Source organism: Dasypus novemcinctus, chromosome 21 (genome assembly GCF_030445035.2).
Source record: "Dasypus novemcinctus isolate mDasNov1 chromosome 21, mDasNov1.1.hap2, whole genome shotgun sequence".
Classification (NCBI taxonomy): domain Eukaryota; kingdom Metazoa; phylum Chordata; class Mammalia; order Cingulata; family Dasypodidae; genus Dasypus; species Dasypus novemcinctus.
In genome coordinates this window covers 67,940,343-67,966,833 of record NC_080693.1, presented here as the reverse complement: position 1 = coordinate 67,966,833, position 26,491 = coordinate 67,940,343, and the positions used below count along the sequence as shown (strand labels likewise).

Below are 26,491 nucleotides of genomic sequence, written 5' to 3'. Positions count from 1 at the left end.
CAAGAACCAGAAATAAAAGGCATTCAAATTGGAAAGGAAGAAGTCAAAATTTCATTATTTGCAGATGACATGATCCTATACATAGAAAACCCTGAGAGATCTACAACGAAGATTCTAGAACTCATAAATGAGTTTAGTAAAGTCGCAGGTTATAAGATCAATGCGCAAAAATCAGTAGCATTTCTGTACACCAATAATGAGCAAGATCAGGAGGAAATCAAGAAACAAATACCATTCACAATAGTAAATAAAAAAATCAAATACTTAGGAATAAATTTAACTAAAGAGGTAAAGAACTTATACACTGAGAACTATACAAGATTGTTCAAGGAAATCAAAGAAGACCTAAATAAATGGAAGACTATTCCTTGTTCATGGATAGGAAGACTGAACATTATTAAGATGTCTATCCTACCAAAATTGATCTACACATTCAATGCAATCCCAATAAAAATCAATGCAGCCTTCTTTAAGGAACTAGAAAAACTAACTATGAAATTTATTTGGAAAGGAAAGAGACCCCGAATAGCCAAAGACATACTGAAAAAGAAAAACGAAATTGGAGGAATCACACTACCTGACTTCAAAACATACTATAAAGCTACGGTGGTGAAAACAGCATGGTATTGGCATAAGGAGAGACATATAGACCAATGGAATCGAATTGAAAGCTCTGATATAGAACCTCACATATACAACCACATAATATTCGATAAAGCCACCAAACCCTCTCAACTGGGAGAGAGTGGCCTATTCAACAAATGGTGTCTGGAGAACTGGATAGCCATATGTAGAAGAATGAAAGAGGATTACCATCTCACACCTTATACAAAGATCAACTCAAGATGGATCAAAGACCTAAATATAAAAGCCAAGACCATAAAAACCTTAGAAAGCAGTGTAGGGAAACATCTACAGGACCTTGTAATAGGTAATGGATTTATGAATATCTCACCAAAAGCACGAGCAGCAAAAGAACTAATAGATAAATGGGACTTCCTCAAAATTAAAGCCTTCTGCACCTCAAAGGAGTTTGTCAAGAAAGTAAAAAGGGAGCCCACACAGTGGGAGAAAATATTTGGCAATCAGATATCTGATAAGAAACTTATAACTTGCATATATAAAGAACTCCTACATCTTGAAAATAAAAAGATAAACAATCCATTTAAAAAATGGGAAAAAGACTTAAACAGACACTTCTCCGAAGAAGAAATACAAATGGCAAGAAAGCACATGAAAAAATGTTCCAAATCTCTAGCTATCAGGGAAATGCAAATCAAAACCACAATGAGATACCATCTTACACCCATAAGATTGGCAGCTATGAAAAAAACAGAAGAATACAAGTGCTGGAGAGGATGTGAAGGAAGGGGAACACTCATCCACTGCTGGTGGGAACGCAGAAGGATCCAACCATTCTGGAGAACAGTATGGCGGTTTCTCAAAAAACTAGCCATAGATTTGCCATATGACCCAGCAATACCACTGCTGGGAATATACCCAGCAGAACTGAAAACAAGAACACAAACCAATATATGTACACCAATGTTCATAGCAGCATTGTTCACTATTGCCAAAAGTTGGAATCAACCCAAATGCCCATCAACAGACGAGTGGATCAATAAAATGTGGTATATACACACAATGGAATACTACTCGGCTGTAAGAACAAACACACTACAAACACATGTGATAACATGGATGAATCTTGAGAACCTTATGTTGAGTGAAGCAACCCAGACATTGAAGGACAAATACTACATGACCTCAATGATATGAAATAAACAAGCTGCCCTAGATAGCAAGAGACTGAACGATAGGCTTGCAGGAAATTGGAGGGTGGAGGAAGGATATGAGCCGATGTCTGCAGGGGTGGAATTTAAGACGAGATGGTGGTAAGTATGAACACAAAGAAGAGATAAAAGGGGGGCAAGGGGTTGCCTTTGCTTGGGGCTTTGCGGGTTTGAGGGTGGCTGGGGAGGGACGGGTGGGTAACGTTGCCCAAAAGTGGGGGGAGGGAGGGGTAGCATACGAACCAGGAGAGGGTCAGGTGTTGGTGGAGAGTAAAATGCCGAGAAAATCATATCAAAATATAATAAAGAGGGTTACCTGTTTAGAATGCTCGGAGGGGAGGGTCTGATGCAGGACGGGCTCCTGGGGAATGTCTAAATGCTCATTCTGCCAGAGTGGGTGACACCATGGGGTAGAAACCCAAGTAGTGAGAGTGGGGGTGGACCCACATCCTGGGGAGGACTAATGCCATCCAATAGAGGGAACTGTATCCCTCGAGAGAAAGGGTGGCTCCCAGGGCATTGGGGCAGTTGAGCAAGTTAGGCCCTGAACACTATTCCATCTATCTCTGGAAGTGGCTCCTCAGGAAACGGAGGTTGGCTATCACTGAGGGCACTAAGGTGGAAGGGAAAATGGACGTTAAATGTGTGGAACCAAAGTAAATGGGGGGTAAGAGAGGAGTTTCTTGAGAGTACACAAGGATGGATATAAAACATGTAATATTACACCATAACATATAGGAGATGACGGACTGATAATTTAAACCATAATGTAAAACATAGGATAACTAAAAATGTAAAGAACTGTGTATCCTAAAGTATGCACCATAATGTAAATACAGATGTCACCTTGTTAGAAAGCTAATGTCTCAGACTCTGTACATCACTTTAAGTAAATATGATATGAATAGGGCGTAAGAGTATCACTGTGGAAGGGAAAAGGTTTTCTGGTGGATATGTGGGAGTGCTGTATATTATATATATACATTGCTGTGGTCTAGGACTCCTGTGAAGAAAAGCTGAATAATTAGGGGGGGGGGGGGGGGGGGGAAGAAAAAAATAGGATGTGGAATTTTTTCAAGTCAACATTCTTTATCTAAGTTCTTTATCTAACTTTATCCAAGTTCTTTATCTATCCTTTAAACTCATCGCTATATGCCATTCCCTAGTAAGGGACCATGACATTATATTGGGCTTCAAATTTCGGGGAGTTCTGGATCACAGAGTGTTTCAACAATGGCAATGGAGGGATACTGGTATGGGATACCAATGACAGATGATATATGACTGACAGGGAGCTGTACAGAACATATGTCCAGGGTGCATGGTAATGTTTGGATATACTCATAGTGGCAACAATTAAAAACCACAGTAGGGGGGGTACTGGGTTCCCGGCCAGTGGTGCTCTGTCGTGGTCCCTAGGGGAGCAGCGACAGTCTCCCAGGTACAGTGGTGGGGACCGGGAGGGAGTGAGGGTTCAACAGTGAGCCCCTGATACTAATGACTATGCTTGTGAGCTGATAAACCCAAAATAATAACAAGGCCTAGAGCAACTTTGTGCCTGGGAATTTCCTTCTGTCAGCCTTCATGTTACTCAAATGTGGCCAGTCTCGAAGCCAAACTCAGCATGTAAATGCAATGCCTTCCCCCCAGCGTGGGACATGACACCCGGGGATGAGCCTCCCTGGCAACGAGGGACCACTATCAACTACCAACTGATGATGCAACTGGAAAATGACCTTATACGGAAGGTTCAATGCGGATCAGCAGAATATCCATGTCTACATAAAATACCATGACTTTAAAATGCTGTTTGACCTAAAGTAAGGGGGAAATGGAAAGGAGAAATGAGTTTATATGGCTACGAGTTTCTAAAAAAGAGTCTGGAGGCTGGCAGAAGGTTTGCCCTCATGCACAACAGAGCAGAGTCAGAGAGACAGATAAAGCAGATACAACCCCCAGATATTGGTTCCTTTGAGGGCTAAAGAGACCCATGGGAGTTATGGTCATGGCTGATGGGGTTAACTACCAGGGCAGATGGCCCCTCTTTGGAAATGGTGTTTATGTGTGATGAATCTGGACTCAGATGGGATCTCCCTTCATAAGACTTTCATGCTAATGTGCTGGAGGTGCAGTTAATGTTGGGGTTTAAGATATATTTAGGGGATTTGAATCTCTGGACTGACAATGTGATAGCCAGATCCTGAGCCTCAACAGACTCCAGCACCTACAATCTGATTTATTGGACTTACCACACTCAGCTAAGATGGAGGTGAAGAAGGACAACCACCACACCATGGAGCCTAGAGTGATTACAACTGAAAATGGGAGGATTGCATCCAGCATCCAGGTGGAATCTGAGCCTCCTCTTGACATAAAGGTGCAATGGACACAACCAATCCAGTGTCCACATAGAAGAGGTGGCATTGGATTGGGAAAAGTGGACATAATGGACAAAGGGTATGGGGAAAGGCAGGAAGAGATGAGAGGTGGAGGCATCTTCGGGACATGGAGCTGCCCTGGATGGTGCTTCAGAGGTAATCACCGGACATTGTAAATCCTCACAGGGCCTACATGATGGAATAGAGGAGAGTATGGGACATGATGTGAACCAATGTATATGAGGTGCAGAGGTGCCCAAAGATGTACTTACCAAATCCAATGGATGTGTCATGATGATGGGAACGAGTGTTGTTGGGGGGGGGGAGAGGGGGGGTGGGGGGGTGGGGTTGAATGGGACCTCACATATATATTTTTAATGTAATATTATTACAAAGTCAATAAAAAATAAAAAAATTAAAAAAAATAAATAAATAAATAATTACAAAATTTAAAAAACAAAAAAAAAAAAAAAAAAGATGTCAATTCTACTCAAATTGACATACAGATTCAATGCAGTCCCAATAAAAATTCCACCAGCATTTTTTTTTAAATTGAAAACATGATTATGAAATTTATTTGGAAGGGGAAAGGGCCCTGAATAGTCAGAAACATCTTAAAAAGGAAAAGTGAAGTTGGAAGACTCTCATCTCCAGACTTTAAAACATATTACCTGCTACAGTGGTTAAAAAAACAGGGTAGTGGCATAAAGACAGACATAAAGACCAATGGAACCAAACAGATGGTTCAGAAACAGACTCTCATATATATGGTCAAGTGATTTTTGATTAGCCTGTCAAACCCACATAGCTCAGGTAGAACAGTCCATTCAACAAAGAGTGCTGAAAGAACTGGCTATCCATAGCCAAAAGAAGGAGAGAGGGCCCCTATCTCACACCTTATCCAAAAATTAACTCAAAATGAATCAAAATGGATCAAAAACCTAAATATAAAAGCAAGAACCAAAAAGCTTCTAGAAGAAATTGTAGGAAAATATCTTCAAGCCCTGGTGGTAGGTGGTGAATTCTTAAAAGAGATAAGAGGAGGAATGAAATGGACTACTGATGTTTAATGTATGTAGAAGTTTTAATTAGCTTTAATGTAAAAGTGTGGAAATGTATAGAGTGGATGGTAACACACAGTGAGTAACAGCTAGTTTATAAATGGGGATGTGGCTGAAAATGGTAGTCCAGGCATATAAATGCCAATTGACAGAATGCTTGAGAATAATCTAGGAACAGAATAGCACAGTAAACAAAGAGGTGGATGAGAATTGTGGCTGATGGTACAGATGCAAGAGTGTCCTTTGTGAGCTAGACCAAATGTACATCACTATTGCAGGGTGGTGGAAATGTGAAGAAGCATGAGAAAAATACAACTGGAATGACCTATGGACTGTGGTTAGCAGTAATATAATATTCTTGTATCTATGCTAAAGATGTACTGTGCTGATAATAGGGCAGTATGGAAAATTGTGTGCCAAATGTACACCATGGACATGGTAACAATCAGATGATATTATCTTATCTGTAACAAATGTTCCACTGCAGTGTGGTGTGTTGATAAAGGGTGTTGTTTGGGAATTCTGTACATGTGCACGATTGTTTTATAAGTTTATAACTTCTGTCAAAAAAAATATAGTTAAAAAATAATAGGGTGGGTTGGGGGAAAAATACATTAAAAATACAGATAAGGACTGTAATTAGTAGTAAGATTTTGACAATATTCTTTCATAATTTGTAACAAACGTCTCAAGACAATGCAAGATGTTGGTGGAGGGTTGATGTACGGGACCCCTGTATGATGTTATGCATGTCTGCTTTGTAAGTTCACAACTTTTACTATACAATTACTGTCTAAATATATGCATGATATAAAGATAATAATAATAATAGGGTGGGTTGGGGAAAAATACTTTGGTTAGTAGTAATATTTTGACAATGCTCTTTAATCATTATTTAAGAATGTTTAACAACAATATAAGGTATTGTTGGTAGGGTAAGGTACAAGAGTTCTGCATGACGATATATGTGTTTTGTAAGATCACAACAATTACTATACACTTATTCTTTGTGTATATTTATATATGAGTGATATACTCCAATAAATTTTTAAAAAAATAAAGGAAGAGCTAAAATCAATTACCTAACTACATAGCTGGAAGAACTAGAAAAAGAAAAGCAAATTATGCCCAAGGCAAGCAGAAGGAATGAAATAACAAAGATCAGAGCAGAAATAAATGAAACTGAGAACAAAAAATACAAGAGAGAAAATTAACAAAACCAAAAGATGGTTCTTCAAGAAGATCAATAAAATTGACAAACCCTTAGCTAGACTGAGAAAGAAAATGAGAGAGAAGTAAATAAACTCTGAAGTTAAAATGGGAACATTACTACTGACCATGCAGAAGTAAGAAAGATCATAAGAGGATACTATAAACAACTGTATGCTAACAAACTGGACAATGTATGTGAAATAGAAAAAATCCTAGGAACATACAAACAACCTACACTGACCCTAGAAGAGATAAAAGACCTCAACAAACCAATCACAAGCAAAGAGACTGAAAGTCATCAAACAACTCCCCAAAATGAAAAACCCAGGACCAGGTGGCTTCATAGGTGAATTCTACAAGCATTCAAAAAAGATTTAATTCCAATTTTACTTAAACTCTTACAAAAAATTGAACAGACTCATTCTATGAAGCCAATATCACCAATACCAAAGCTAGATAAAGATATTATGAAAAATGACAAATACAGTCCTATTTCCCTAATGACTACAGATGAAAAAATTCTCAACAAAATACTTGCTAATTGAATCCAACAACACATTAAAATAATCATTCATCATGACCAAATGGATTTTATCCAAGGCATTCAAGGGTGATCCAATACAAGAAAATTAATCCGCATGATACATTACATTAATAAATCAAAGAAGAAAACTCACATGATCACCTTGATTGACATAGAAAAGGCATTTGACAAAATCGACCATTCTTTCCAAACTGATACACTGATTCAATGCCAATCCCGATAAAAATCCCAACAGCCTTTTTTAAGGAAATGGAAAACAAAATAATCAAATTTATTTGCAAGGGTAAGGGGCCCCAAATAGCCAGAAACAACATAAAAAGGAAGAACAAAATTGGAGGGCTCTGACTTCCAGACTTTAAATCATATTACCTAGCTACAATGGAAAACACTCAAGAAAAGTACTTGGGGAAAAATACTTTGGTTAGTAGTAGACAGGAATCAAAGGAAACTTTCTAAACATGATAAAGGCCATATATGGAAAAATAATAGCTAACGTTGTTCACAGTGGTGAAAGACTGAAAGCTTTCCCACTGAGATCAGGAATAAGACAAGGATGCCCACTGTCATGGACTGTTGTTCAAAATAGTCCTACAGGTTCTAGCTAGAGCAATCAGGCAAGAAAAATAAATAAAAGGTGTCCAAATTGGAAAGGAAAAAGGAAAACTTTCACTATTCACAGATGATATCATCCTATACCAAGAAAATCCTGAAAAATCTACAAAAAAGCTACTAGAGCTAATAGACTCATCAGAGTGTCAGGATACAAGATTAACATGCAAAAACCAGCAGTGTTTCTATACACTAGTGATGAGCAATATGAGGAGGAAATCAGGAAAAAAATTCCATTTATAACAGTGACAAAAAGAATCAAATATTTAGGAATAAACTTAACCAAGGACATAAAGCCCTTCTATTCAGCAAACTACACTGCACTAATAAAAGAAACCAAAGAAGACCTAAATAAACGAAGAACATTTTGTGTTCATGGAAGGGAAGACAAAATATTGTTAAGATGTTAATTCGATCCAAACTGATACACTGATTCAATGCCAATCCCGATAAAAATTCCAACAGCCCTTTTTAAGGAAATGGAAAACAAAATAATCAAATTTATTTGCAAGGGTAAGGGGCCCCAAATAGCCAGAAACAACATAAAAAGGAAGAACAAAATTGGAGGGCTCTGACTTCCAGACTTTAAATCATATTACCTAGCTACAATGGTAAAAACAGCATGATACTGGCATAAAGATAGACATATAGACCAAAAGTACCAAACTGATGATTCAGAAACAGACCCTCATATCTATGGTCAAGTGATTTTTGACAAGGCTGTCAAACCCACCCAGCTGTGTCAGAACAGTCTATTCAACAAATGATGCTGGGAGAACTGGATGTCTATATCCAAAAGAAACAAGGAGGACCCCTACCTCACATCTTATACAGAAATTAACTCAAAATGGATCAAATACCTAACCATAAAACTCCTAGAAGAAAATGTAAGGAAACATCTTCAAGACCTTGGGTAGATGGTGGATTCTTAAATCACCAAAAGCACAGGTAATGAAAGAAAAAACTTAAAACACGTTTGTCCTTCAAAGGACTTCCATCAATAAAATGAAAAGGTGACCTACTCAATGGGAGAAAATATTTGGAAATCACAATCCAATAAGGGTTTGGTTTCCATGCTATATAAAGAGATCATACAACTCAACAATAAAAGAGCAAGCAATCCAATTTAAAAATGGGTAAAACATTTAAATAGACATTTCTCCAAAGATAAAACACAAATGGCCAAAAAAGCAAATGAAAAATGTTCAATATTGGGGAGCAGATGTACCTCAAGTGGTTGAGTGCCTATTTCCCATGCAATAGGTCCCGGGTTTGATCCCCAGTACTTCTTAAAAACCAACAAAACAAAACAAAACAAAAAAACAACTCTTACTAGGGAGTGGATGTAGTTCAGTGGTTACATACATGTGTCCCATGTTGGAGGCCCTGGGTTCAATTCCTGGTACCTCCTAAAATAAATAAATAAAAGTTCAATATCACTAGCTATTAGGGGAATGCAAGTCAAAATGACAATGAGGTATCACCTCACACCTCACAGAATGGTCATTACTAAAAAACAGAAAACAGGAAGTGCTGGAGAGGATGTGGAGAAATAGGAACACATCTTCATGGTTGGTGGGAATGTAGAATGATGCAGCCTCTGAGAACGACAGTTTGGCGGTTCCTCAGGAGGCTAGATATAGAACTGCCATATGATCCAGCAATTCCTTTAGTAGGAATATATCCAGAAGAACTGAAAATAGTAACGCAAACAGACATTTGCACACCAATGTTCATAGCAGCATTATTCACAATTGGCAAAAGATGGAAACTACCCAAGTGTCCATTAACCAATGAATGGCTAAACAAAATGAGGTATACACATACAATGGACTACTATACTGCTGTAAGAAGAAATGAAACTGTGACACGAATGATAACATGGATGAACCTTGAATACATTATGCTAAGTGAAATAAGCCAGATACAAAGGAAAATATTGTATGGTCGAACTAAATATAAAAAATAAACACACAGAATTAAAACCTATACTATAGGTTACTAGGAAATAGGATGAGGACTGAGAAGGTGCACTAATGCTTAATGTATGTAGAATTTTCAATTAGCCTGGCTGTAAAAGTATGGAAATGGATAGAGGTGGTGGTAACATATTATAGTGAGTATAACTAACACAGCTGATTTATAAATGGGATTACAGCTGATAGGGTTATGTATGGGATGTAAATGTCAACTGAAAGAAAGCTAGACAATAATCCAGGGACTGAATAACACAGTAAATCCAGAGGTGGATGAGAATAATGGTTAAAATACAAATACAAGAATGTTCCTCTATGAACTAGAACAAATGTACATCATTATTACAAGGTGCTAAGAATATAGTGATACATGGGAAAAATACAATTAATGTAATTTATGGACTAGTTATTAGCAATATTGTAATATTCTGGCATCAATGTCAAAAAAGGTACTATATCAACGTGAAGGGTCAATAATGGGGTTATGGGATCTTTTCTTTTGGACTAAGTTCAAACGTCTACTGGGACAGTGATTGCACAACTCTGTGATGAAAATGAGAGCCACTGAGTATACACTTTGGATATAATGTACAAGGTATGTGACTGTATAATACAGTGAACCATGTGGTGGAAGATGGACTGTGATAAACAGTACAAATATGAAAGTGTTCTCTCATGAACTATTAGTAAATATATAATACTAAACCATAATGTTAATAAAAAGGGGGTGTATGGAAAAAATATACCAAGTATATGCTATGTACCACAGCTAGTGTCTGATAATGTTCTTTCATAATCTATAACAAATGTTCCACAACAATGTTAAGATGTTGGTTGGGGGGGTGATGTATGGAAATCCTGCACATTATGCATAACTGTTTTGTAAGCACACAACTTCTCTAATAAAACAGTTTAAAAATAAAATAAAAACTGAAGGGAAAATGGCGGGGAGGGGAATGATACAAGAGGGAAGGAATACGGTAGAATCAGAATCAGTCCGTCCATAAGAACAACTATTAAACAGGCAGGAACTGTCTGAATCAAATATTTTTGAAACTGCAGTTCAGGAGAATATTGTAGAGCATCCAGGGAAGAGTAGGAAGAAGAGGCTTTTAAATCACATTAAATTCCAGTAAACTGCTCTCTCTGTACAGCAGTTACACACTTCCCAGACCCAATTCTCACAACAAACAGAGTATAGTCTGACTATTAATGCACCTTGCTGGTGCCAGAAAGGGACATAAAATCCACTTCCCCAAGATAGTGGGCATGGGCCAATTGCTTAGCATGGTTTTGATTAGCTACTTCAGATCACTTGGGACTGGCTCTGAGGGTGGCCACTGTTCCAACCCACCCTGGATGAAGGAGATGGAAAAGACTTGAAGACAGTATGCTTCCTCCAAGTTGCAGAGGACAGTTTAAGGGATTCATATGCTGGGCAAGTCAAGAAAACACAAGAAAACCAAACAGAATAAACTTAAAGAAAAATAAATTCCATTACATATTGATCAAATGCAAAGGAGGCGAGAGTTCAGAAAGCTGCAAGAGAAAAGCAGTGTGTTATTTTCAAGAAAAGCAGTGTGTTATTTCAAAGGGAAATATTAGATTGTGACAATTCCTCATCAGACCATGGAATCAAGAAGGCAATGGGTTGAAATACTTAAAGAAATTAAAGAAAACTGCCAGCCATGAATTTTCTATTTGGCAAGATTTTCTTTCAAAAATGAGGAAGAGATTAAGACATTCCCAGGAAAGGTAGTTCATCATCACTACACCTACCCTACAAGCAACACTAAAGGGAGTTCTTCAGACTGAAAAGAATGGACAGTAGACAATGGCTCAAAGCATTATAAAGAAATAAAGATATATGGTAAAGGTAACCACTTGAGTAATAATAATTGTATTTACTGATATGTAACTTTACTTCTTGCTACAGGTGCTAAAATGCAAATGCATAAAAAGTCATGGTAAATCCATGGTTTGGGGCATGCAATGTACAAAGATATAATTTGTAACAAGTATAAAAAAAGGTGGGGCAATGGAGGAGTATAGGAACAGTGTATGTTTAAGTCACTGAAGTCAGTCTGCTGTCATATCAGATATGATTGCTAATATATTTAGGATGTTAAATTTTAAACCCATGGTAATCATAAGGAAAACATATGAAAAATATATGCAGATATAAATAAGGGATGTAAAAGTAGACATTATCAGATAACTGAGGGACAAAAAAGATATAAGGTTTACAAAGACTAAATAGCAAAATGGCAGAAGAAAGTCCTGCAGTAGCAGTAGTGACATTAAATGTAAATGGATTAAACTCTCCAGTCAAAGGGCAGAAATTGGCAGAATGGATATAAAGACAATATGCTTTCTGCAGGAGAGTCACCTCAAATTCAAAATAATAACTAGGTTGAAAACGAAAGGATGGAAAAAACACACCATGCAAGGAATAACCAAAAGAGAGCTGGAGTTGCTATATTATTATCAAACAAAATAGACTTTAATTTAAAACTGTGACGAGAGACAAAGACAGTCATTATATACAAATAATAGGATCGACTCAACAAGAAAACCTAACAGTTATAATTGCATGAACCTAACAAAAGAATCTGAAAACACATGAAGCAAAAACTGACAAATTTCAAGGGAGAAATTTATGGTTGTGCATGAATAGTAGAAGACTTTTAACATACTACTTTCAATAATGGACCTAGTCAGAAGATCAATAAGGAAATAAAAGACTTAAATGATACTCTAAACCAAATAGACAGAGCAGAAATATATAGAACACTTTACCCAACAAAAGAATATATATTGCACATGGATCATTCTCCAGAATAGACAATAAGTTAGGTCACAAAACAAATCTCAATAAGTTTTAAAAATACTGAAATTATGCAATGTATCTTCTGACTACAATGGAATGAAGCAAGAAATCAATAACAGAGGGAGAAATGGAAAATTCATAAATAAGTAGAAATTAAACAATATATTCTTAAACAGCTAAAGAGGAAATCATAAGGGAAATCAGGAACTATCTTGAAGTGAATGAAAATGAAAATACAACATACCAAAACTTAAGGGATGCAGCAAAGGCAGTGCTGAGAGGGAATTTTATTGCTCCAAGTGTTTACATAAAAAAGAAGGAACATCTCAAATCAAGAGTCTAATCTCAAATCTGGAAGAACTAGAAAAAAGAAGTGCAAATTAAACCAAAGACTAGCGCAGAGATAAATGAAATGGAGAATAAAAGAACAACAAAGAGATTTAAAAAAACAACAACATAATTTGGCTCCTTGAGAAGATCAATAAAATGACAAATCTTTAGTGAGACTAAGAAGAAAAAAAAGAAGGGACACAAATAACTAAAACCAGAAATGAAAAGAAAATTACTACTGACATTACTGAAATTAAAAAGGACTATAAGAGGATACTTTGAAAAACTGATCACCAACAGATTACTCAGATGAAATGGACAAATTTCTAGAATCACACCACCTACCTACACTGACTCAAGAAGAAACAATAGATCTCAACAAACCAATAACTAGTATTATAGAGATCAAATCAGTAATCAAAAATCTCCCAAAACATAAAAGCCCAGGATCAGATGGCTTCACAGGGGATTTTACAAAACTTTCCAAGAAGAGTTAATACCAATCCTGCTCAAACTCTTCCAAAGAATTGAAGAGGAGGGAACACTCCCTAATTCACTCTATGAGGCCAACATCACCAAAGTCAGATAAAGATACTATAAGAAAAGAATATTACAGACCAGTATGTCTTAATAATATAGATGCAAAAATCCTTAACAAAATCCTAGCATACGGCATCCAACAGCACACTGAAAGAATTATACACCATGGTGAAGTGGGATTTATCCTAGGTATGCAAGGGTGGTTCAACAAAGAAAATCAATTAATGTAATACAGTACATAAACAGAATGAAGGAAAAAAACATATGATTATCTCAATTGATGCAGAAAAGGCAGTTGACAAAAGCCAGCACTCATTCTTGATTAAAACAAGAACAACAGAATGAGTGCCTGAATGAGACCTGAATCTCTGGACTGACCATGTGATAGCCAGGCCCTGAGCCTCAACAGACTTGCAACTCCTACACTCTGGTTTTTTGGACTTACCCCACTCAGCTAACATGGAGGCGAAGACGGTCAACCACCACACCAGGGAGCCAAGAATGCCTACAACTGAAAGCAGGAGAATTGCATCCAGCATCCATGTGGAATCTAAGCCCCCTCTTGATATAGATGTGGAGTGGACACAACCATTCGAAGGTCCACAGGATGGAGGAATAGAGTATGGATTAGAGTGACTTACTGATATTCTATTCTTGAACTACTGTGATTAGTAATCGAAGAAAATGTGGCATTGGTGTGGAGAAAGTAGCCATGGTGACTGCTGGGGGTAGGGAGTAGGAGGAAGAGATGTGATGTGGGGGCATTTTCAGGGATTGGAGTTGTCCTGGGTGGTGCTGCAGGGACAGTTACCGGACATTGTATGTCCTCCCATGGCCCACTGGGTGGACTGTGAGAGAGTGCAGGCTATGATGTGGACCATTGACCATGAGGTGCAGCAGTGCTCAGAGATGTATTCACCAAGTGCAATGAATGTCTCATGATGATGGAGGAGGTTGTTGTTATGGGGGAAGGAATAGGGTGAGGGGGATGGGAGGTATATGGGGACCTCATAAAAAAATAAATAAAGACAAACAACAACAACAACAAAATCATTTAGAAAACTAGGAATAGAAGGAAATTTCCTCAACGTGATAAAGGGCGTATATGAAAAACCCACAGCTAACATCATACTCCTTGGTGAAAGACTGAAAAATTTCCCTCTAAGAGCTGCAAAAAAGACAAGGATGCCCACTGTCACCATCATTATTCAATGTTTACTGGAAATTCTAGCCAGAGAAATTAGGCAAGAAAACGAAACAAGAGGCATCCTAATTGGAAGAAGTGAAACTTTCCTTTTTTGCAGACAGCATGATCCTATATATAGAAAATATGGGAAAACCCACAATAAAGTTCCTAGAGCTAATAAATGAATTCATCAATGGAGTGGGTAAAAGATCACCACCCAAAAATCTACAGTGTTTCTATATATTTGTAATGAATAATCAGAAGAAGAAATCAAGAAAAAAAATTCCATTTACAACAACAACAAAATGATCAAATATTCAGGAATAGTTCTAACCAAGGATGAAAGGATTTGTATGAAGATAACTACAAAATATTGCTGAAAGAAATCAAAGAAGAGCTAAAAAACTGAAAGGACATTCTGTATTCATGGATTGGAAGACAAAACATTAAGATGTCAATTCTACCCTAAGTGATTTACAAATTCAACACAATTCCAATCAAAATTCCAACAGCCTTCTTTGCAGAAATGGATAAACCAATCACCAGATTTATATGGAAGGATAATGGACCCTGAATAGCAAAAAAATCTCAAAAAAGAACGAAGTTGAAGAACTCACACTTCCCAATCTTAAAATTTATTAGAAAGCCACAGTAATCAGAGCAGCATGGTACTGGCACAAGGACAGACATATAGACCAATAAAATCCAACTGAGAGTTCATAAGTCAACCCTTACATATATGGTCAACTTTTGACAAGGGGGCAAAGACCACTTAATTGGGAAAGAGTAGGCTCTTCAATAAATGGTACTGGGAGAGCAGTATCTCTGTTTACAAAAAAATGGTGGCGGACCCCTACCTCACACCATATAAAAAAATCAACTCAAAAGGATCAGAGACCTAAATATAAGAGCCAGAACTATCAAATTTCTAGAACAAAACATAGGGAAGCATCTTCAGGACCTTATGTTAGTCAACAGTTTCTTAGACTTTACACCTAAAGCATAAGCAACTAAAGAAAAAAAAAAAAACAGATAAATGGGATCTCATCAAAGTTAAAAACTTTCGAGCCTCAAAGGACTTTAGTATGAATGTAGAATGACAACCTTCACAATGGGAGAAAATAGTTGGAAACCACTTATCTGATAAGGGTTTAATATTTGGAATACACATAGAAATCCTGACTTAACAAAAGAACAAACAACCCAGTGAAAAAAATGGGTAAAAGACTTGTATAGTCATTTTTCCAAAATAACACAAATGACAATACATGAAAAGAAGCTCAAAGTTATTAGCCATTGGGAAATGTATATCAAAATTACAATGACATATCATTTCAAACCCATTAGAATGGCTACTATTAAAAACCAACAACAACAAAAACAAAAAAACAAACAAGAAAAAAGAACACAGAAAATTACAAGTGTTGAAGAGGACGTGCAGGAACATTCATTCATCGCTCAGGAAATATAAAATGATGCAGCCACTAAAGAAGTTAGTTTTGCAGTTCCTCAGAAACTTAAGTTTTGAATTACCATGTGATCCAGCAATCCTGCTTCTAGTATATATCTGAAAGAATTGAAAGCAGGGATCCAAAAATTGTGAATAATGTTCATAGAGGCATTATTCCCAATTGCCAAAAGATGGAAGCAACCCGAGTGTCCATCAACGGATGAATGGATAAACAAAATGGGGTAAATACACACAATGGACTATTACTCAGCTGCAAAAAAAAAAAAAAAAAGTATGAAGGTCTGATTTATGTGACAACATGTATGAACACTAAAGATATCATGTTGCGTGAAATAAGCCAGGCACAAAAGGACAAATATTGTAGGATCTCACTGATATGAAATAATTAGACTAAGTAAGTTATGGTATCAAAATCTAGAATAAAGGTTATCAGGGAACAGGGTAAGTGTAGAAATTAGGGAGTTAAGACTTAAAATATACAGAGTTTCTATTTGGGACAATGTAAAAGTTTTGGTAATGGATGGTGGTAATGGTAGTACAACATCATGAACATAATCAACAGCAATGAATTATATATTAGAAATAACTAAAAGGGGAAATTTTAGGTTGTATATATGGTAACAGAATAAAAAATTTTTTAAATCCATGAAACTACACAACACAGTGAACCTTAAATAAATCATGTACTATAGCTAATAGTACAATTATAAAAGTGTGCTTTTATTAATTTTAACAATGTACCACATTGATGTAAGGTACAAATAGACAGGAATCCTGTATTTTATGCACGATTGTTCTGTAAACCCACAACTTCTCTCAATTAAAAAAATAGTTTGTCCCCCTACCTAACATGACTGATTTTAAATTGCTTTAAAAAGTCATTGGGACGTTATCTTATTTAAGAAGACAGCTTACAGAAATCTGACACAAATTCAGGTTAGTAAATGTTAGTGAGTAGAATAGGAGATTCCATCAGAGCTTACAAATTACTCAGGGTCTCTAATTGGAATATTGAACAAATGTGTACTGATGTAAAGTAAGCTGTGAGAGATGAAAATATAAGGAGAAAAAGGTATTTTGAATTTGCTTAGTCATTTTATTTCAAAAATTAGGTTTAAATGATAAAATATCATTATCCACCTGAATACCTAGTTTTGGTTTCCCTCAGTTTACTTTCATTTTTGACATATTTAAATTTCCTAAATACTATAATAAAACTGTTAGTTTAAGCCATCACCTACCTACCCTATCTCCTTCCTTCCTTCCTCTCCCCCTTTTCTTTCTTCCGTCTCTCCTCCTTCTAATCACAAGGTAACTTTCCCAGAGTGGAAATGAGACCCTGCCCTCCTCCCCCATTAAAGGACACAACAGCCAGATGGAGCAATTTATTTAACTAAATATAAGTGAATAATACAAGAACTCATGAGTCCATATTGATACAAATAACAGATTAATAAAGGAAAAGTTTTTCCTTATAGCAGCATACCAACTAATAAATATAGAAGGAATGATGAAATTGTAGAAAATCATCAAAAAGATGCTAAATCTCGTGGAGGAAAGTTTGATGAGGAACAGAATATTTACATAAACTCAAAGTTATCTCCCCAAAAGTCACTTATTAATTACAAAGGGGAAAACAGTAACTTTAGAGTTGAGAAAACTGGCATAATCCACCTCAACCAAGTGATTAAAGTTAACATCACCAATAGTGTGACTAACTGCCATATATACCCTAATATGATGCACTGAGAATGACTCAACATCACGTCTGTGACACTTCTACCAAAAATGAGTAAGTCTGAATCTATTCATGAGGAAATATCACACAAATACAAATCGAGGGATAGCCAACCAAACCAAAACAAACCAAACTAAACCAAACTAATCTGAACCCTACAAAAAGGTCAACATGAAGAAAGGCAAAGAAAGGCTGAGAAATAGTTTCAGGTTAACAGACACCAAAGAGGCAGAAAAATTAAATTCAGTTGTGAACCTGGGCTGGATCTTTGGCTGGGGTAAAATATATATATATGTAAGGATATTATTATAACAATTAATGAAATTTGAATATGGAACTTAGATTAGATAATACTATTGCAACAATGTTAAATTTCCTGATTTTGATAACTGGACTGTGGTTATAAGAAAATGTTCTTGTTTTTTAAGAAAACAAGAAAAATATATACATTCCCTTGTATAATCTTGTAACTTTCCTGTAAAACTGAAATTACATAAAAATAACAGGTTCTCCTGTTACATCATTTTTGACTTCTGGGTTAAACTTTACTTTTGCAGTTGTTCTTGTTTCTGTTTTAATATTGTTGGATTTGTTTGGTAATACTTTAGCCCAGAGACTTTTTAACGTATGTTTATACGTAAAACTGGTTTATAATATCACTTCTTCATTTTACACTAAATATGTTCCTTTTATAAAGTAAATAAAGGAGCTTCTTTATTTTTCTGTTGCATGTAAGAATTCACACAAGCTAGGGTTTACCTGTTCCTTTAGTGTTTAGCAGCCCAAGAAGTAAAACCATCATGGCCTTGAAAAACTTTTGTATCATATAAAGAGGTTAGGTTTTTTAACTACTGATCCAATTTATTAAATGTAACAGGTATTTTTGTATTTCTATTTCTTCTTCAGTCAGTTTAAGTAAACCAATAATATACGGTTACTAGAAATTCTCTACTTAGTAAATTTTCAAACTCACTAGCATAAAACTGTTGATAACATTTTCTAATGATTAAGAAAAAAACTCTCCTTGATCTATAGTTATGTCCAGTTTTTCATTCCTAAAATTATATGAATGTGCTATTTTTTTTCCTCAATGTAGCTAAAAGTTGCTCTATTTAATTAAGGTTTCGGTTTTATTGAGGCTCTATTTCCTTTGTTTTCTACTTAATTTCTTATATTTAATATATCTTTCCCTCTATTTTCATGCATTTTCTCTCACTCTTTTCCTAACTTCTTCAGTTATATGTTTACCTTATAAATATTCAATCTTTCTTTTCTAATAAATCATTTAGGTAGTTAATTTCTACTTAATTGTTCAGTTCACAAAAAAATACATAATATTTTCATTATCATTCAAGTCTAATTTCTATTATGATTTATTCTTTGATTTATAACTTACTTAAAAATTTATTTTTCGTTTTAATTTCTAAATGCACAGAGTAGTTTTGGTTATTTTTATTATTTCTCACTTCAATGAATTTTACATTTTTGTCCCTTCTAATAGGGTATTTTTATATATTCTATATCAATTACTTCACAAGTATTTTTGAATACACCTTAATATAAAGTCTAAAATTCAAGTTTAAACCTTTTTTCAACTGCCCTCTTCCTCACATGTAATTTTCTGTATTTTACTTTCTTTCTTTACCCCTCTTCAAATTAGTCAATATTATTGTTGTTGTTTTATAAAGCAAATGATTGTTTAGATTAACTTACATCTTTGCCAATTTTCTGCTTAATATTGCTTCTTGTGTCTCACTGCTTCCTTCTGGGTGAGATATCCTTCTTCCTGAGGAACCCCTTTTAGTAGTGATTTCAGTAGTTATTTCCAGAAGTGGCAAACTTTCTCAATCTTGTGATTTAAAAAAAAATACATTTTATTTCACTTTCACTCTTGAATTATGCTTTGAATGTAGACTTCAAAGTTGACCATTATTTTCCCTTTACACTGATCATATTATTCCCTTGTCTGTGACTCCTCTGTTGCTGTTCAGCAATCAGCTGTTAATATTACTGTTAATCTATATGTAATCTGTCTTTTCTCTCTGGCTGCTTTTAAGATATTCTATTTTTTTATTGGGTTTATTCAGATTCACTACAACATGTCGAATTATTTTTTCATCCTCAGAGCTTGCTGGACTACTTAAATCTGCTGACTCATGTCACAAAATTTGAAAATTCTCAACCATTAACTTTGAATACCATCTCTTCTCCATTCTCTTATCTCTTTCTGGTCTGCCTGTATTATTTAAATTTTCCTATGCTGACCTTTACATGAATGAAATCATTCAATACATATACTTTCTTTCTTTTTTCACTGAGTGCATCAGTATTCAGTCATGCTCATGCACATGGCTATAATTAATTTTGTCTGCTGTATACAATTCCCAATGACTGAATATACCCACCATTTCTACTGTTTCTGATTTCTGGCTATTTTGAGTGTAGGAATTTGATATTATTTATGAATTCCAAAAAGAGATACTGATTATGTTTGTAAACTGCTCTGTTCCTCTGGTTGTGATACCCTTTGACCATATTAAATTCAAAGGTTTTACTTTTACTTGATTATGTTAAGATTAGGGCTTTGATTTGAGCATGTCATTAGGGTTTGCAGGATTGAGTCCCTGCCCCCTTGGTGGGCTATATAAATGGACACCCACTCAAAGACAACACAGAAGTAGATACACAGAGGATGATACACAGAGGAAGAGAGAACTCCATAGGCATGTAAGAAGCAAGAACTTTGATCCTGGGGCCCTGGAGAGAGCTGAGCCATGTGTCTGATAGTTTGCAGCTGAAGAGAACAGAGCAGCTGTGCCCAGAAAGAAATGAGCCCCAGGAAGAGAGATAAGCCCTATGCCAGTCTACAGCTGAGATCAGAAGCTGGATCCACAGAGCCTTAAGAGGAAGGCCGAACCCTCCCAGACATCACCTGCCATCTTGCTTCAATTTGGTGAGAAAAGTAACCTTAAGTTGGACTCCTCCAGGCCTGTAACTGTAAGCTCTTACCCCAAATAAAAACCCTTTATAAAAGCCAACAGAGTTCTGGTACTTAGCATCAGCACCCCTTTGGCTAAGACCATAAGCAATGGCACTATCAATGTATTTTATATTTCTCCTGCTGCACATGTACAAGAGTCTCTTTTGGATATATCTAGAAGTTAAGTTTTGGGCTTTAGGGTTCAGTTCTGAGTAAAATACCAAATTATTTTCCAAAGAAGCAATGTATAAGAGTCCCTGTTACTGTCCAATACTTGTCTTGTTGAGTTTCTTGAATTTTTTGCCAATTTAGTAGGTTTAAAATGGTATCTCAAAGTGATCTTAATTTGTGTTTTTCCAATTATTAATGAGGCTAGGTATCCTTATCTTATGTATATTAACCATCTGTGTCTCCTTTTATATAAAATACATGTTTATGTCTTTTGGTCATTTTTCTACTGTTACTAATATATCTCTTGATCTACATACTTAAGTTCCTTTCAGGGGTTGGTTTTTTATTTTGTTTTTCCTGCAAAGGGACAGATTGTAAATGTTTTAGGATTTGCAGGCCCCATATGATTTCTATTATATCTTCTTCTCTGAATATGTAAAAATCATTCATAACTTGAGGGCCAAACAAATATGGGCCTCCAGATTTGCCTACCCTGCTGTTGTTTGCCAAACATAATGATCCAAATCAAATAGACAATTAAAATATTTGTACCACACAGTGGAAAAAACTGACAAGGTTGCTCACTCCTGAAGGTGCCTAACCTGAACTTCAGCTACCCCAGGCCCTACTCCCAAAACTGAGGCATTATTCTAACATCTTGTGGCAGTTTGAGATTATAATGAATCATCTGGATGTGAAACCTTTTGACTGTATTAAATTCAGTCGAGGGGCCTTTGATTAGATTACCTGCTAAGGCTGCTTTAGGACTTTTGATTCCATTAGGTCAGTGAGGTGTGACTCAGATTGAGTCCCTGCTGCCTTGCTGGGTCTGATATAAATGGACTCACATGAACAGACAGATACAGGAAGAGAGACCTCTATCATTTTTTATCCTGTCTTGTGACAGAAAGAAGGCTCAAGCAGCTGAGGTCCCAGGGAGAGATGAGCCTGATAGCTTACAGCTGAAATTGGGAAGAGTGGACTGATTTAGGAAGCCCTAAGAGACAAGCCTGATGCCAGCTTTCAGCCAAAATCTGAAAGCTGAGCAGCTAAGCCTGAGAGAGAATAGAAGAGAAAGTGCCTCTTATAATGGTGCCTTGAGCTGGACTTTTCACAGCCTTAGAACTGTAAGCTTTTACCCCAAATAAATCCCCTTTATAAAAGACATATTTTCTGGCACTTTGCATTGGCAGCCTTTTGGAAAACCAATACAGAAATTACTACCGAGAGTGGGGTTCCAGTGCTGCAATTACCAAAAATGCTGGAACAGTTTTATAAATGGGTAATAGGTATTTTTTGGAGGAATTGTGAGATGCTTTATGTAAAAGGCCTAGATTGCTTTGAAGAGACTGCTGGTAGGAATATGGACCCTAAAAGTTATTTCCAGTGAGGCTTTAAAGGAAATGATGAAACTATTATTGGAAACTGGAGGAGAAATGATCCATGTTTTAAAGTTGCAGAGAACTTAGCAAAATTGACTCCTGATGTTAGATGGAAGGCAGACTCTGTACGTGACAAGTTTGGATATTTAGCTGAAGAGATTTCCAAAGTAAATGTGGAGAATGCAACCTGGCTTCTCCTTGCAGCTTACAGCAAAATGTGAGAGGAAAGAGATAAGCTGAGAACTGAATTGTTGGGCACAATTAAGCCAGAGACTGATTTAGGAAATTCCAAGCTTCTGAAGACCAAGACTCCACACTATAGTGCCCCATTTGAGAAATTAACTAAACTTGAAAATTGGAAGTCGGGACTGAAAATGCAGTTATCCAGGAGGGACTTGTGGAAAGTCTTACTGTCTGAAGGCTTTGGGCCCATTTCCTGCATGCTAAACAAACAAGCTTTTTAAGAGATCTGTATGAACAAAACTACTGTCATTCTGGACTAAAAGGGACAGAGATGGGAGAGATGGAAGGGCAAATGGCTTTAGGAGGAAAATCATGGAAACTGAGATCTGAATTAAGATATCTCCTCCAACCAAGAGAGGGACCCCACCCATGTTTAAGGAAAGGGTGCATTTGACTTTGCATTTAAAAAGGGTGGGTGTTCCAGCCTGTTGTTCAGGGAGAGTTTGGCCACCCCAAGCTACAGAGAGGGTGGGGAACATTCCTTTGTGGTTGGGAAGAGTTAGGTCACCACCCCACTTCTCTGAGGGGAATGGACCTGTTCCCCTGTTATAAAAGCCAACACATTTTCTGGTACTTTGTATCAGCAGCCCTTTGACAGACTAATACACATTTCCTTTTCTAAACATTTTTGTTTTCCCTGGAGTTTAGAACTCTCATGGGTTTTTGTGGGGTTTTTTGTATTTTTTATTTTGTTTTTGCTTATCATTTTTATATTAACAGAAATTCAACCCTGAACCCTTTTTCCAGATGTCTAAAACTTTTCTAAAGAGAAATAAATGTATCAGGTTTCCATTTCATTTTCCTGAAGAAGACTTTTCAAGAGCCTTCTAACCTATTCCAGTATGAACTGGTTGTCCTCTATCCCTATCTTTTCATTGTCATCCTGGAGATTTCTTTACCTTTATCCTTTATTAAATTTCCTAATTCCCATAATCCATTTCTTTCTTTTATTTGGCTGACTTTCTCATTTTGATGATCATCTATCCTCCAACCAGATTCCTGAGAAAGGATACAAGGCAGGCAAAAAAAATTTTTGAGAACTTAAGTGTCTTAAAGTATCTTGATTTTATTCTGAAATTAGATTAATAGTTTGAATACTATGGAATTCTAGGATTGAAATTATTTTCCTTCTGAATCTTGACAGTGATCCATTTCCCATTCAGTTTGATTACTACCACTGAGAAGTCAAAAACCAGTGAATTCCTATTACTTTATATATCACAAGTTTTTTTCTCCTCTCTGGAGGCATGGAAGATATTGTTTGGTCCCAGTGATTTGAAATTTTATCACAATGTGACTTAATTTTTGTCTGTTTTTCATCCACTGTGCTGAACACTCAGTGAGCCCTTTCAATCAGGAAACTCAAGCTCTTTAGTTTGAGAAAATTCCCTTCAATCATTTCATTAACTATTTCTTCTCCATTTTCTCTATTCTTTCTTCTGAAAACTACTTCAAATATTGAAATTCCTGGCCTGGAAGTTTATTGACACTCCCAGCTTGTTTTCTATATCCTTATCCTTTTGCTCTACTTGCTCAGCAATTCTTTCAATGTGAATTTCTAATACTTCTATTGAATTTTTGATTTCTGTTAACAGAATTTTAATGTTTAAGAGCCTTTTAAAAATACCAGAGTATTATACTTTTATAATACTTCCTTCTTTTATTATGCGGTTTTATTTTGTCTTATTTCTGAGCATATTAATGTTTCTTTTATTTTCCTCTGCAAAATTTCTATATCCAAATTGTTTTATTCTCTTTAATTTCTACCTTTCATACATTTCATACATGCTCAAATATCAGTAAAGCTTTGTTAACTGCTCAATATTTGAGAATAGAAGACCAAAATGTTGTTTGGAAACTCTGATACATGAGTGGGGCTTATCAACTGTGAGCTTCACCACGGAGTGATCTAACTGGGCTGTTTACTGAAAGAATTTGATAACTATATTTGTGTTTTTCTTTTTAGTTAAATATTCCCAAAAAAACTTTTCCAACCTCCTGCCTAGAATATAAAGGCCTAAGTGCTAGCAACCTGGAAGCCTAAGAGAATAAAGAGAGCTAGGGACCAATTCTCCTGTTTCCAGTAGAGAACCCCTGCCCTCATCAATAACCATGTTTTCTAGTATAAAAAGTCTTTGTTTTTCCTCTCTCCAAAGAATAATATCTGGGCTTTTGCAGAGATTAGAGCTAGGGAGTTGGGCCCTTGTCCAGCTAACTAGTTAGCCAGTTTTGAGGCGGTAGCCTGGGGAAAAACAATAGCTTCTTCGAGGGACTTTCAACCAATTCTCCTTTCACCTCCACTTCCAGACACTGTCATGCTTGAGCTTTTTGAAGCTTCTGAAGGGTAAGTCAGATATTTTCTTAATTTTCTCTGCTATTGAGTTTGGGAGTCAGTTCTTAATTATTCATATACTCTCTAAATTCTAAAATTCTGTTGCTGTTGTCTCCTCTCCCAGTCCCCCATAGTGAGTTTCTGAAAAGAACAAAAGTAGAAGTGCATGTTCATCCCATCTCTTTATTCCTAATAATGTTTTCTCATTCATTTTAACTCACAATTATAGAAGGCTTTGTTTTATGTGTAAGTAAAAACATTCTAAAATCCAAAATTAATTATGACTGCCTGAAACTTAGTAATCCATCAATTTTATATTTTATTAATTTAGGTTCTCAATGCTTATTCTTTTACAGACCACTTAATCAATTCAACAATGTTTATTTAATGACAACTATATATCAGACACTTATTCTTGGCCCTGGGAATATAGCAGTAAACAAAAGAGACAAAAACCTCTGCCATAATGGAACATTCATTCTCATGTCTAATGCTGGACAGAGAAAATAAGCAAAATAAATATGAAGAGGATATCTGTTATAAAGAAAACAGGAATGCACACGTAGGTGCATGAAATATTTAATAGGTTAGTAAAGAAAGGGCTTTTGGAAGATTTCGTTGACTCTGAATGTTTTTATATAGTTTTGAAGCTGTCATTTCAAAAACCTGATCAGAAGTCTATGTTGATGATTTTTAAATAGAAAAAGAAAATAAGTTCCTAAAATAAAACCACAATTTAAACAGATGCCATATTTTTGAGAGAGAGAGAGAGTTAAGAAAAAAAATATTGTATTGAGGAAACCAAAAAAACCAGTATGGTGATACTCCAACCAAGGTAAGTATATTGTTGAAAATTAACTTTTGATTACATTCTGAAGATGATATCCAGACATACATCATAACACGCCAAAGTTACTTCAACCTTAAGATCATTTAAAATTTTTTATTTTCTAGTATCTTTAATAAATATAGAACTTTAAACCATAAATGAGAAACGAAAATATCTAAACTAGATCCAGAGAAAAACCCAGATTAAGTACTAGAAAGGAATATTTGGCATCTTTTTTCTTTTAATTTAATAATAAATTTGATGCAAACTTACCTTGCCCAGAGCGGCTTTGGCGAGAGTCTACACTTGACTGTCTTCGATCCGGTGGTTCCTCGCTTCCTCCATCTGCATTTAAAAAAAAAGGCATAAGCAAATAGATAATAAGATTGATGTAATGACTATTCTGGTGCCATTTATATCTTTTAAAAATGGCAATCAAAAGTAAATATGGTTTTATAGCCCCCCCCCCAACTAACAGATGAAAGCATCCAACATGTCCTACTGTATCAATCATTTGTTTTTTTTCCTTATCATCTCAATCTCTAAAATATTTGAAGATTTTCCTAAATAAACCAATGGTTCTTGCCTCTACTTTAATGGGGATGGTTTATAGTCTCAGCCAATGCTCTTTAAAAAGTGAAGGTGTTCTTCTTTATCCACCTTACACACACACACACACACACACATTGCACTTTGTATACAATGAAGGAATGTTACCAACTTTGAAGGTCATTCATGAAATTCCAATTTAGAAGCCCTATCTAAAACCTAAATAAATTACAGCTGCTTCTTTGTCTACATGTGTCAAATAATCCCTAGGACTGTATGTTTTACCGTAATAAAAATTACATTTACATGCTTTGTAAGTTAAAAATCAAAAGATGTC

General features: G+C 35.9%; 1 protein-coding gene across 13 annotated transcripts in view; it reads right to left on the bottom strand.

Annotated features, from left to right (window-relative positions):
* TANC2 (tetratricopeptide repeat, ankyrin repeat and coiled-coil containing 2) overlaps nucleotides 1–26,491 on the bottom strand; it is a 593,508-nt gene that overhangs the window by 367,050 nt on the left and 199,967 nt on the right. For 8 of the 13 annotated variants that reach the window (XM_058284490.1, XM_058284492.1, XM_058284494.2 and 5 more), the window contains exon 3: nucleotides 25,879–25,950. In XM_058284490.1, the coding sequence (XP_058140473.1) occupies nucleotides 25,879–25,950 (72 nt within the window). Of the gene's footprint in view, nucleotides 1–19,381; nucleotides 19,518–25,878; nucleotides 25,951–26,491 lie in introns of all 13 variants that reach the window. The other 5 variants (XM_071210733.1, XM_071210734.1, XM_071210737.1 and 2 more) reach the window with 1 other exon arrangement.